Below are 12,181 nucleotides of genomic sequence, written 5' to 3'. Positions count from 1 at the left end.
CGTCACATCACGGTTTCAAATGTATGTGGCTCTCTCCTGCTCTGCGACGGTGTACTGTCGTCCAGAGGCGAGATTATGAGGCACTCGATTCACCTGACATGTATTTTGCATGCCCGGAGAAAGAAAAAAAGAACATACGTGCACAGGGAAACACGTATTCCAAAGTGCGAGAACGAGGTACACGAGGCAACGCATGAAAAGGAGTGGCCGGGTGAGTATCGATACCAGATGGGCAGGCGCGACCAGCCCGTACATGTGTGGAAACAGAAGAGTATTGCGGATATGGACAATATGGAAACACGAGGCGACGCATAAATACGAAGTGACAAACGTACTCGGAAGTAGGAAGTATGTTCACGGAAAGCCGCGTGGCTGGGGATGCAATTCGACTGTCTTGAGCACCATGAGAGCAAAACCGTGAGTGCAGAATCTGAGGCGGAGGGTAGGACAAGGCCGTTACACTGACGGTATCCTCGTCAGTTTCGTTCGCTAGGCAAGAACCTCGGGAACAGACAGACAATTGCACTGAAACGACGCGAAGCTGTGCCTGTGCCTCCGCAGGAGACGTTTTGAGTACTGCGATGAGATTGTAGGGCTCGAGCATTGCTGGTAGGAGGAAGATTGGTGGTAGATTCTATGGGAGGTGCAGAGATAGAGTACAAGTCAACGAAGGGACTGGTATTTGCAGTAGTGTTCTGAAGCAGCGGCCCGACTTTTCCTATGCATTGCTGGGTTACGTCACCCTCGGATGGCAAGTGTCTGTGTTGGCGGTGGTTCCATGATCTGGGCATTAGTCTGCACGCTTTTTCAGGGACTTTCCACTCTGCTTCCGAACTGCTGGGTGAACACCTTTCAGTATTCAATGGAATCCTAACCCACCCACGTCAACTAATGCCTTTCTCGAAGCTGCCTTGACCACCGTCTTCGCATCTCTGGACTCACAACCTCACGCTAGACCCACGCACACCAGATCCTGCATTGTTCTTCTCTGATCTGCTTTCTAGGACATCGAGCATCCAGCGTCGTGCGAGACTTTTGTCTCCCAAAGCACATTTGTCATATCCGCCTGAGGTCGGCACAGACAAGGCTGAAGGCTGAGTAGAGTACATCGAGAATGATCATAAATAAAAAATCCCAGCGGAAGCCTCCATGCCTTTTGACGACCACTTGCATAAACATGTACGTTCCCTCCAAGTTGCGAAACCACCGGAAGGAACTCATCGCATTGTCCGAAACGTGCATCAATGATTGTCCGCCATTCGTTGACTGTAGCGACTCATTCGACACCCTGGAACCCACTTTCTTGCCCTTCAAGTCGGACATAGGAGATTGCCGTCTGCCGAAACTCAGAGTGTCTGCTAAAAGCTCGTAGATTTGGTTCTTCCATCGACGGAATTGAGTCCTTGGTTACCCCCGTGGAACACACATGCTACTGGCTCAAGCGCTCACCTTGCACCGGGTCCCGCAGCAGGTTAAGCATTCGCACTGATGCAGCTGGGAGGTGGCTTCGTCACCCTGCTGTCTTCACACCACTTGGATCAAAAAAATACAGCACTCCTCGGCCTCTGATTCTGTCGCTACTCTCGCCCAGAGCTTCTGGCGTATCACTCGTCGGGTCCTCAGACAACTCCAAGCCAGCCTCGACCGCTGACGTATTGGACTCATACTACATGACTGCCAGCTCAGGTCCACCTCCTCTTCCGGCAATCAGATTCCTCAAGCATGGTCGTTGGAGATCACCGCGTTCATAGTGTTCGTTCTTGCTGTCCTGCTGTTCTAAGTACCAAAAATTACCAAAAGCGCTCTCCATCTTCCCAGAATCGTAACGCTGCAAGTGATATTTCGCGTCGTCGCTCGCATCTCGAGTCTTGGGGTCGCTTACGAGACGATAATATTATCCGTGAGACAGCGCTCCCCTTCCACTCGTATTGAGAAGCTGGCAGTGATGTCCGGTGACTCAGGGGGATACCATCCGAGGGCTCTCCGTTTGCGAATCTTTTAGCACATCTGACAATCTTTTGAGAAATACCATCACGACCTGTTGCTGGGATGGCTTCGCAGGCTACTGTCCCAGAAGCAGACGTCGAGATCATAAAACCGCCTCCAGCACGGACACTCATGGACCATGTAGAGTCTATCTTGTGAGGCAGGGAAACTGTTGGTGCTGACTCTTTCTTGTTGAGTGACGACTATCAGGAAACATGTCCCACAACATATTGTCCAAGGAAAGTGACACCCGTGGCAATAGAGTCAAATCCGCATCGATGGCAAAGCGCGGAAGTCCTGCTTTTATTCCCGAGGTTCGTATCTAAGCGAACGAAACCGGCGAGGATGGCGTCGGTGTAGCAGCTTTCCTCCATGTGCTTCAACGCTATGCTAGTGAACAGGGGGAAGTAGGGGTGTGTGCTAACGACGAGACTCACAAGCCAGAGAAACGGGGAAGGTATCTAGGGAGACTAAAGGGGATAGGGTGAAAACCCGAAGGGTTTTCCAGCTCGGAGGAGGCACTGTATCTGAAGGCGATGAGTGAGCTGTGACCCATTGGTTAGGAGCCGGCGACGCTAACTGGCGAAGCTCAGAGCCCTGGAAAAAGGAGATGGCTGCTTACTTGTGTGGGTAAAAACTGGATTATAGCGCACTGGGGACATAGTGTATCTCAGTGAAGTGTTCCAGGAGAGTGGACCTATCGTTGAGGTAGGGTGCTAGTATCATTGCATGTTGACATAGGTATAGTGTGAAGGAGTCTCCTGCCCAATGCCCGATTGTCTTGACGACATCGAAGGGAATGCCTCGAAGCAAGTAGTGAAGTGTGCCACCTATCCTTAGACTGTGTCCTCTGAGGTTTGCAAGATTATGTTTGGAGGCTAGCACTGAGATGCACTTGGTGACCTCTGATTTGGATAGTGGGCATGGGCCTGCTGTGGGGTGCTTCCATGCAAATAAATATGCACTGGGATCAGCGGGGTTGACTCGAAAGTGGTTCTCTAGCGCTTCGATGGGGTTTGTGATGCCTTCCACAGGTGCGCATTGAATGTCCTCTCCTCGTGGGGAGGTTTTGGTGCAAGGAATGCAGAATTTGGTGACTGGTAGGCCATTGAGGTCATGGAGATGTTTCAAGTCTGCTCAAGTGATGTGCTTCACTGGGTCAAAATGCTTAATTGACATTACTGTGAACTCTCTGAGTCTGGCTACACAGTAGAAAACTGTGGTTAAACATGCAAAGATGGCAGCATCTCTGGGATTTTTGAGATCCACAAATGCTTTGGTTCTTTCTGCCCACAAGGCCCCAATGACTTCCAGGATATGGTTCAGTTGTTCCTCTGGGATGGGGTGTGAGCCACCTTGTTCTGTCCCCACTGCTACTTGTGCATTCATAGCTGTTGGGAGCCACAGCCAGAGGCACTCTCTGGCAAGACAGTGAGGGTGTAGAGGGGAGGGTATGGGGGTTAGACCTGGTTTGTAGGGGCATGGATTTGTGAGGACTGGTGGCTGGTAGCTTTCAGAAGTCAGGAGGGGGGCATTGAATTGGCATTGCTGCTCTGCACTACCAGGGGAGCAGGGCCTGCTGTACATAGTCCTCTTCACATGTAGCTGATGCATGTCTGGTTTCTGCTGCTTTGAGGATGTTGTGAGTGTGGTCAATGAGTTTTGCTGCTGGGGGTGGGTAGGTTCCTTCCCTCCTAAGTCTGAGTTCAGTGGGGGTTGGGGGATCTGAGGTGTCAACGATGAAGTGCTGTAGGTGTTTCAGGATAGGGAATGGAGGGAGGATAGATAAGGTTGGGGGGGCTGTAAGAACCTCTTGATGGGCCATCAGCTGGGTTACTTCTGCTGGGTATGTATTTGGTGTGAATTTGTTCAATGCTATGGGAGTTAGTGATGATGGAGTGAATCTGTTTGAAGACTTCATTGACTTCAGTGTTATGGTGGCACCCATTCTGCCAGCCCTCCATGATTCCTGAGTTATCACCAAAGGTGATGAAGGCTGCTTTGGGGAGGCTGATGAGGTCGATTGTGCAGACCAGGAACTCAAATGCAATGGCCTCAGCCCACCCAATGTCTCTTGTGCCTTCCTGTTGTCACACACCAAAGGTGTTTGGTGAGGTGGACATGGATACAGCAGATGAATGGAGATGAAGACCATAGCCTTCATGCAAAGAAGGACAGCCAGAAATGTCAGCAGTCATCCCTCACACAAGGATGAGTCATCAGTACCAAAGAAAAAGAAAGGGAGTGAGTTAAGTGCTGGTTAAAATTCTTAAGCACCCATGTATGGCATTCCAGTTTTCAACATATCTCTGCCATTTCTGCAGATACTAAGACCATTCCCACACTCACTTGTAGTGCTCAGTCATGTGATCCTACCTTCCAAATTTGGAAAGGATTTGCACACTCCACACATTTCTACAGCACTCCCTCCAAAAGACACTCATTTCACTAAATTCTTCTGATATGGCCACCTCTACATCAATCATTTCACTTGTCCCCTTTGCTAGGGACCATGGCTACATATATCTACCAGGAATTCCTACCAGCTTCCATCCTGAAGCATCCTGGTACATCCCACCCACATCTGTGCCCTCTCAGCCCATCCAGCTTGGACAGTGTGTTCTTTTTGTCAGTATGACCTCTAGGAGGATGTTCTTTGATTGCCTCAGGTTTGTTGCTCACTTGGAAAGGTCTTATGTGGTTGTTTCAGTCTCTCCAGTCCAAGAAGCATATGGATCCTTCCTCCCTGCTCCCTCCAATGTCTTCATACCAGTCTCATCCATCATTCTTCCAAGATTGTGACAGCTACAGTATAATCTACTGTTCTCCACTCTCCCTGATTGCATCCATGACAAGTATGATGCACATCTTGCCTCCTTGTTGCAAGATACAGCAGAACACACTCCCCATTCATCCTCTCCTTCCAACAGAGCCTCATTCATGAAGTTTTTATTTGCTTCACTGAGAGGATGGTTTGGGGAGGAAAGTTGCAATCCCCTATGCTCCTGTCACCCCACAGACCCCCAAAGCTTGACCCCTGTTGACATCTGACTCACCCTGTCCACTTTTGGATGTACTGTATCAGCATCAGATCAGTGCTGCCTCTCTGTCATCCCACCTTGGCCTAGAAGTGATCTCTTTGAGATGTGACATGCACAGCCTCCCCCTAATGCAATTCCAGTGTGCTTTCCCAGTTCCTGACATTACTTGACTAATACTTTGACATTCTGACTGTCTTTGACTCACCTATTGCCAATACTTACCAATCTTTTGACTTTACTTACTGATTCTTCACTTTTTGGCTTGCTAATCCTTACCAATGCTTACCAATGCTTTCCAAGACAATTACCCATCACCTACATTCCTTACTCATCAGTTACCAATCACTTACCAAGTGTTTGCACCTTGTTTTCCAAGGGCAACACCCCTGTACTGTATATAAATCACTGTACTTAGATAGCAAAAAAAAAAGACATCAGAGAGCCCCTCTTGCTTGCATTTTATCATCACTCAGTAATTCATTCAGCAGCTTTGATAGTTGAGACTTCATTAAGGGTCTAACTATCATCTACTTCACTTATCCTTGTCTATCATCAATATACTTCACTCCAAGCCCTCCCTGAGCTCAGTGCAGCTTAGGACATCAAATTAAGTCACCATCCATCCTTCTGTAGGCTGACAGCAATCTACCCTATCACTTTCTATTGCATTCTTGCTCCCTCTTCATCAGGAGCACCCCCAACCCTCAGCACTCATCTTTGAGTGTTGTAGCTTGCAAAACCCCACCCAAATCAAAGGTTCTACCATCTAGGTACTGCATAGGCACACCACCACTCACACTTTTTGTCTTTTGTGTTGGTTTTGGTTGGTTTTCTCCACTGAACCACACTTTGACTCACACTGTGTTGCTTGCCACCCCAGTATGAGTCTCCAGGCTCTCCATCTTTCTCTGATTGTGATGCCAATGCCAATCCCAGAGCTAGCATCGGAGAAAGCAGCTATGTTAATGAGTTGGTGTGGAGGATGGATGGGGCGATGGACATCTCTGTTCTGTAGTCTGTCCATCCACCACTCTAGGTCATTTGTGACCCTCTTGTCCATGTGATGAGGGAGGAAAGGTTTGTTCACACCTGTCTTCAGCATAGCTTCTAGCCAAACAGTCACAAACATCCTGCTCACTATGGGTCACTTCCCATCAATGAATGTAAATCTCACTACAGTCAGCCTAAGCTCGAACTCTATGGTCTTTTCAGAGTGCTTCATCACTATCATCTATATCTCTATGGTGTTCATCATCTATGGGTAGAGGTTGATGCAAAGTACATCAAAGGTATGCTCAATGATCCAGATCTTCAGCCTAATGCGACCATCAATCACTGGATTGAGGGTATCCTGCTCTTTGACTTTAAGCTTGTTCATGTCCCTGCTATTCAACATTGAGCCCCAGATGCACTTTCTAGACAACAGCCCACTGAAGAGGACTATGAAGAAGGTGAAGCCAATGCAGAGGAAGCTGATGAGTGGTTGGAGAGTATTCTTTTTGCAGATGCCCATCCCCTTCCATACAATGTCATGACCCTCCCATCCTTCCTTTCCAATGATACATCCCAGGATGTCCTTTTATGTAGGGCCCTCCACTTCCTTTGAACAACAGAACTACCACCATTCCCTTCCAATATTGCTCACAAGCATTTCATTCATAGGTCCCTCCAGTTCTTCCTTCATGGAGACCAGCTCTTCAAATGTCGAGGTCTCCATCCTCCAGCCAAGGTCATCTTTGACCCAGATCTCCATGCTCAGATCCTCAGTCATGCTCATGAAGAACTTGGTCATTGTGGAGTCTTTGGAGTCTTTCAGACCATCAGACAGCACTTTTATTGGCCTCAGCTCTATCAAGATGTTGCCCACCATGTCTGTTCCTGCCATGAGTGCCAGATTTGAAGCACTCATAAGGCAGAGATTCCCATCACCATCTCCACTTCCCCTAGAATCTTCATGAAGGTTTATGTTGATGTCATGCTCATGCCCAAAGCTTGTGGATATTACTATCTTGTTGCAGCTCGAGATGATCTTTCCCTCACTGCAGAAGGTCATGCTCTTTGACATGCTAATGCAAACAGTCTCACTAAGTTCTTCTGGGACTTCTGTCATTATGGTGTTATTGTGCAGGTTGTCACTGATAATGGCAGCAAGGTCAAGGGTGCCTTTGAGAAACTCATGAAGCACTATTCCATTCCACAGATTCACATCTCCCCATATAATTCAAAAGTGAATGGAGTTGTGGAGCATGGACACTTTGTTATCAGGGAAGCTATCATCAAGGCTTGCAAGGGAGATCTTTTGCTCTGGCCATCCAAGGTTCATCATGCTTTCTTCGCAGACAGGGTTACTACTCATCGCTCCACTGGATTCAGCCCTTACTTCTTGCTCCATGGTCTTGATCCTGTCTTGCCCTTTGATCTCTTTGAGTCTACATGTCTTGTTGAAGGATTCCAGTCTGGATTGACTTCTCAGGAGCTGCTTGCACTACACATTTGCCAGTTGGAGAGGAGGGAAGAGTACATCAATGCTGCTTTCACCACTCTGCAGAGGTCTTGTTTGTGCTCCAAGGGTCAGTTTGAGAAGAGGTATGCACTACAATTGGTGAAGTCTGCTTATGAGCCAGGAGACTTGGTATTGGTTTGCAACACTCAGATAGAAAAGGAACTGGATCATAAGTCAAAGCCCAGCTACCTTGGTCCCTATGAGGTTGTTCATGCACACCAAGGGGGGTTCCTATGTCATTAAAGAACTCGATGGCACCATTTCTGCTTGAGGAATTCACAGCATTTTGACTCATTCCCTATTATTCTCGACACACTCCTTTACTAGAGGTTATGGAAAAAGATGTTGAGGAAGAAGAAGAATGTAACAGCAATGATGATGATGATGATGATGAAAATGACAATGAAGATGAAGATGAAGATGAGGAAAACCAAGAACACAATAATGAAAATGACTATGACTCAGATGACTATTCATGATTTCTCCTTTTTCTTTTGGTTTCTTACTCTTGTCCTCTCTCATTCTTTTCTTCATTTTGTTTGGATTTTTCTGTTTTCCCTGGGTTCCCTGCATTGGTCACAATTGGGGATGATTGCATTTCTTCTTGCTGGTGGATGTCACACACCAAAGGTATTTGGTGAGGTGGACATGGATACAGCAGATGAATGGAGATGAAGACCATAGCCCTCATGTGAAGAAGGACAGCCAGGAATGTTGGCAGTCATCCTGTGCACAAGAACAAGTCATCAGTACCAGAAAAAAAGAAAGGGAGCAAGTTAAGCACTGGCTAAAATGCTTAAGCACCCATGTATGGCATTCTGGTTTTCAACATATCTCTGCCATTTCTGCAGATACCAAGACCATTCCCACACTCGCTTGTAGTGCTCAGCCACACAATCTTACCTTCCAAAATTGGAAAGGATTTGCACACTCCACATGTTTCTACAGCACTCCCTCCAAAAGATGCTCATTTTGCTAAATTCTTCTGATATGGCTGCCTCTACATCAATCATTTTGCTTGTCCCCTTTGCTAGGGACCATGGCTACATATATCTACCAGGAGTTCCTACCAGCTTCCATCCTGAAGCATCCTGGTACATCCCACCCTTGTCTGTGCCCTCTCAGCCCATCCAGCTTGGACAGTGTGTTCTTTTTGTCAGTATGACCTCTAGGAGGATGTTCTTTGGTCACCTCAGGTCTGTTGTTCACTTGGAAAGGTCTTATGTGGTTGTTTCAGTCTCTCCAGTCCAAGAAGCATATGGATCCTTCCTCCCTGCTCCCTCCAATGTCTTCATACCAGTCTCATCCATCATTCTTCCAAGATTGTGACAGCTACAGTATAATCTACTGTTCTCCACTCTCCCTGATTGCATCCATGACAAGTATGATGCACATCTTGCCTCCTTGTTGCAAGATACAGCAGAAGACACTCCCCATTCATCCTCTCTTCCAACAGGGCCTTGTTCATGAAGTTTTTATTTGCTTCACTGAGAGGATGGTTTGGGGGGGAAAGTTGCAATCCCCTATGCTCCTGTCACCCCACAGACCCCCAAAGCTTGACCCCTGTTGACATCTGACTCACCCTGTCCACTTTTGGATGTACTATATCAGCATCAGATCAGCACTGCCTCTCTGTCATCCCACCTTGGCCTAGAAATGATCTCTTTGAGATGTGACATGCACAGCCTCCCCCTAATGCAATTCCAGTGTGCTTTCCCAGTTCCTGACATTACTTGACTCATACTTTGACATTCTGAATGTCTTTGACTCACCTATTGCCAATACTTACCAATCTTTTGACTTTGCTTACTGATTCTTTGCTTTTTGGCTTGCTAATCCTTACCAATGCTTACCAATGCTTTCCAAGACAATTACCCATCACTTACATTCCTTACTCATCAGTTACCAATCACTTACCAAGTGTTTGCACCTTGTTTTCCAAGGGCAACACCCCTGTACTGTATATAAATCACTGTACTTAGATAGCAAAAAAAAAAGACATCAGAGAGCCCCTCTTGCTTGCATTTTATCATCACTCAGTAATTCATTCAGCAGCTTTGATAGTTGAGACTTCATTAAGGGTCTAACTATTGTCTACTTTGCTTATCCTTGTCTATCATCAATATACTTTGCTCCAAGCCCTCCCTGAGCTCAGTACAGCTTAGGACATCAAATTAAGTCATCATCCATCCTTCTGTAGGCTGACAGCAGTCTACCCTATCACGTTCTCTCGCATTCCTGCTCCTTCTTCATCAGGAGCACCCCCAACCCTCAGCACTTGTCTTTGAGTGTTGTAGCTTGCAAAAACCCTTCCAAAGAACAGGTTCTACCATCTAGGTACCGCATAGGCACACCACCACTTGCTCTTTTTGTCTTTTGTGTTGGTTTTGGTTGGTTTTCACCACTGAACCACACTTTGACTCACAGTGTGGGCCATCCAGTGATATCAGCAGTCTGCTTCAGATGTACAGAGGCCACCTTGATCTGGCACACCAAGTAGAGGATACCCATCTCTACCACAGACTGGTGAGATGGGTGTGATTGGCTGGCAATGAATGGCTCAGGTCAATTTTTAATGGCAGAATGTGGATAACAAATGACTTCCATGAAATTGAGCACATTGATGAGTCAAAGGCCCTGAGAGGCTGCACCATACTGGTCCCTTGCAGCTGTGCCCAATTCTCTCACAATGGGATTTGCAGCCCACACAAGGTGCCTATTGAGGGTGGGATTGAACAGTGTGTTGCCGGGAGTGGTGTTTCCACAATAGCAAGATACTGCAGCATGTAAGGTGTGCAGGACTAAAATTATCAATGTCAAAGGTGTATCAGATTAAGCTCATGCCCATACCTTGATTGCAATGTGGAACAGGTGCCAATCCCCATTGTTCCATTTGAAGAGATTGCTGTGCAGATGGAAGTTCACCTACATAATCGATGGATATTGCTGATCACATGAATAGAACCAAATAAATGCTCACCATTGCATCTTTCCTCAAAAAGATCCCTCATCTCTGATCATTTGGGCATGCCAAAAGTCAAATGGTTTGTGCCATTGTCCTCATCTGCTGCCAAGTCAAAAGATTCGATGGGTACATTTGAAACAAGTGGGGGAGGCATTGGTTCCCTCATATCCTGCAATTGAGCAAGCAGGTTAGTCAGAGAATCAGGTCAAGGAGATCAGTCCCTCAGATTTGATGATTTGCAGGTGATGGGCAGAGGAGATGGTTCCTGCACATTCTGCAAGTCTGCCAGAAAATTGACCTGCATAGTAACATCTTGTGCAGGTGTTGAAGACCCATCCATCCTGTTTAATTTCTTGTGCATGACTGGTGGTGCTGATGGTTCCCATGCATTCAGCAATTGCTTGAGTAGATCCATGTTCATACCATCCACTGGGGGAGCAGTTGGTTCCCATTCATTCAGGAACTGATTCATCAAGTTGTTGTGTGGATCTATTACTAGAAAATTAGTTTGTTTGTTAGCTTGAGGGGCAATTGTGCCAACTCACTGGCCATGATTCTGCCCTCTTCCAGAGCAGTTGGCTCCCTTTCCTGCAGGAACTGATCCACCAAGCTTTTGCATGAATCTATAGCAAAAGAATGTTTGTTGTTTAGCTTGGAGGGAAATCATGTTCACTCACCAGCCACAATATCCATGTTCGACCCCACCATATCTGCCCTTCCACTTGAGACAATTGGTGGAGGGGTTGGCTTTCACAACTCACACAGTTGTACTAGCATCTCCTCCAGAATTTTGGACTGCTTCACATGGGAGCTAGATTGCCTTGGCTCAATTGGTCTTACATTAGCTGTGGATGGCTTAGGTCACTGGATCCAATGATGAAGACAACCTCACCTTGATGACAGAAATGAACTTGGCAGGACTGTTCGGTGGACATATTCAACGATGATGGGTTCACTGATAGGTCAATGATCAATCAAGATTTAAACTTGTAGGAACAATGGCAAGAATATCACTCACACTGTGGGAAGCAAGGTTGGACAATGGTGGACAGAGTCAAATTTTGGGTAACAGCATTACATGGGAGATGAGCAGAAATATCTCCCTACATAGATAGCTACCAGTTGCTTCCACATGGCCAATACATAGACCTGACCTGCTCAGCTGTCTGCTCAATTGTCATGCTCAACCATTGTGAGTCAAAGTGTGGTTCAGTGGTGAAAAACAACCAAAACCAACACAAAAGAGAAAAAGAGCGAGTGGTGGTGTGCCTATGCAGTACCCAGATGGTAGAACCTTTGATTTGGGTGGTTTTTTGCAAGCTACAACACTCAAGGACAAGTGCTGAGGGTTGGGGGTGCTCCTGACAAAGAAGAAGCAGGAATGTGAGAGAACATGATAGGGTAGACTGCTGTCAGCCTACAGAAGGATGGATGATGACTTAATTTGATGTCCTAAGCTGCACTGAGCTCAGGGAGGGCTTGGAGTGAAGTATATTGATGATAGACAAGGATAAGCAAAGTAGACAACAGTTAGACCCTTAATAAAGTCTCAACTATCAAAGCTGCTGAATGAATTACTGAGTGATGATAAAATGTGAGCAAGAGGGGCTCTCTGACATCCCTTTTTTTTTTTGCTATCTAAGTACAGTGATTTATATACAGTACAGGGGTGTTGCCCTTGGAAAA

At 46.6% G+C, this 12,181-nt stretch overlaps 1 protein-coding gene across 1 annotated transcript; it reads right to left on the bottom strand.

Moving 5' to 3' along the window:
- Positions 1–10,158: 10,158 nt before the first annotated feature.
- Positions 10,159–11,430, bottom strand: F5J12DRAFT_782839 (uncharacterized protein; the record flags this gene model as incomplete). The annotated part of the gene is made up of 8 exons (XM_051742774.1): positions 10,159–10,246; positions 10,309–10,331; positions 10,381–10,455; positions 10,626–10,664; positions 10,794–10,990; positions 11,041–11,118; positions 11,257–11,340; positions 11,388–11,430. 8 exons carry the CDS (start codon positions 11,428–11,430, stop codon positions 10,159–10,161), a joined length of 627 nt encoding a protein of 208 aa, XP_051599942.1.
- Positions 11,431–12,181: the final 751 nt, after the last annotated feature.

This window comes from Pisolithus orientalis (genome assembly GCF_024613125.1).
Source record: "Pisolithus orientalis strain OTSU chromosome Unknown F5J12scaffold_14, whole genome shotgun sequence".
NCBI classification, from domain to species: domain Eukaryota; kingdom Fungi; phylum Basidiomycota; class Agaricomycetes; order Boletales; family Pisolithaceae; genus Pisolithus; species Pisolithus orientalis.
The sequence above is the reverse complement of the archived record's forward strand: the minus strand, read 5'-3'. Positions and strand labels throughout refer to the sequence as shown.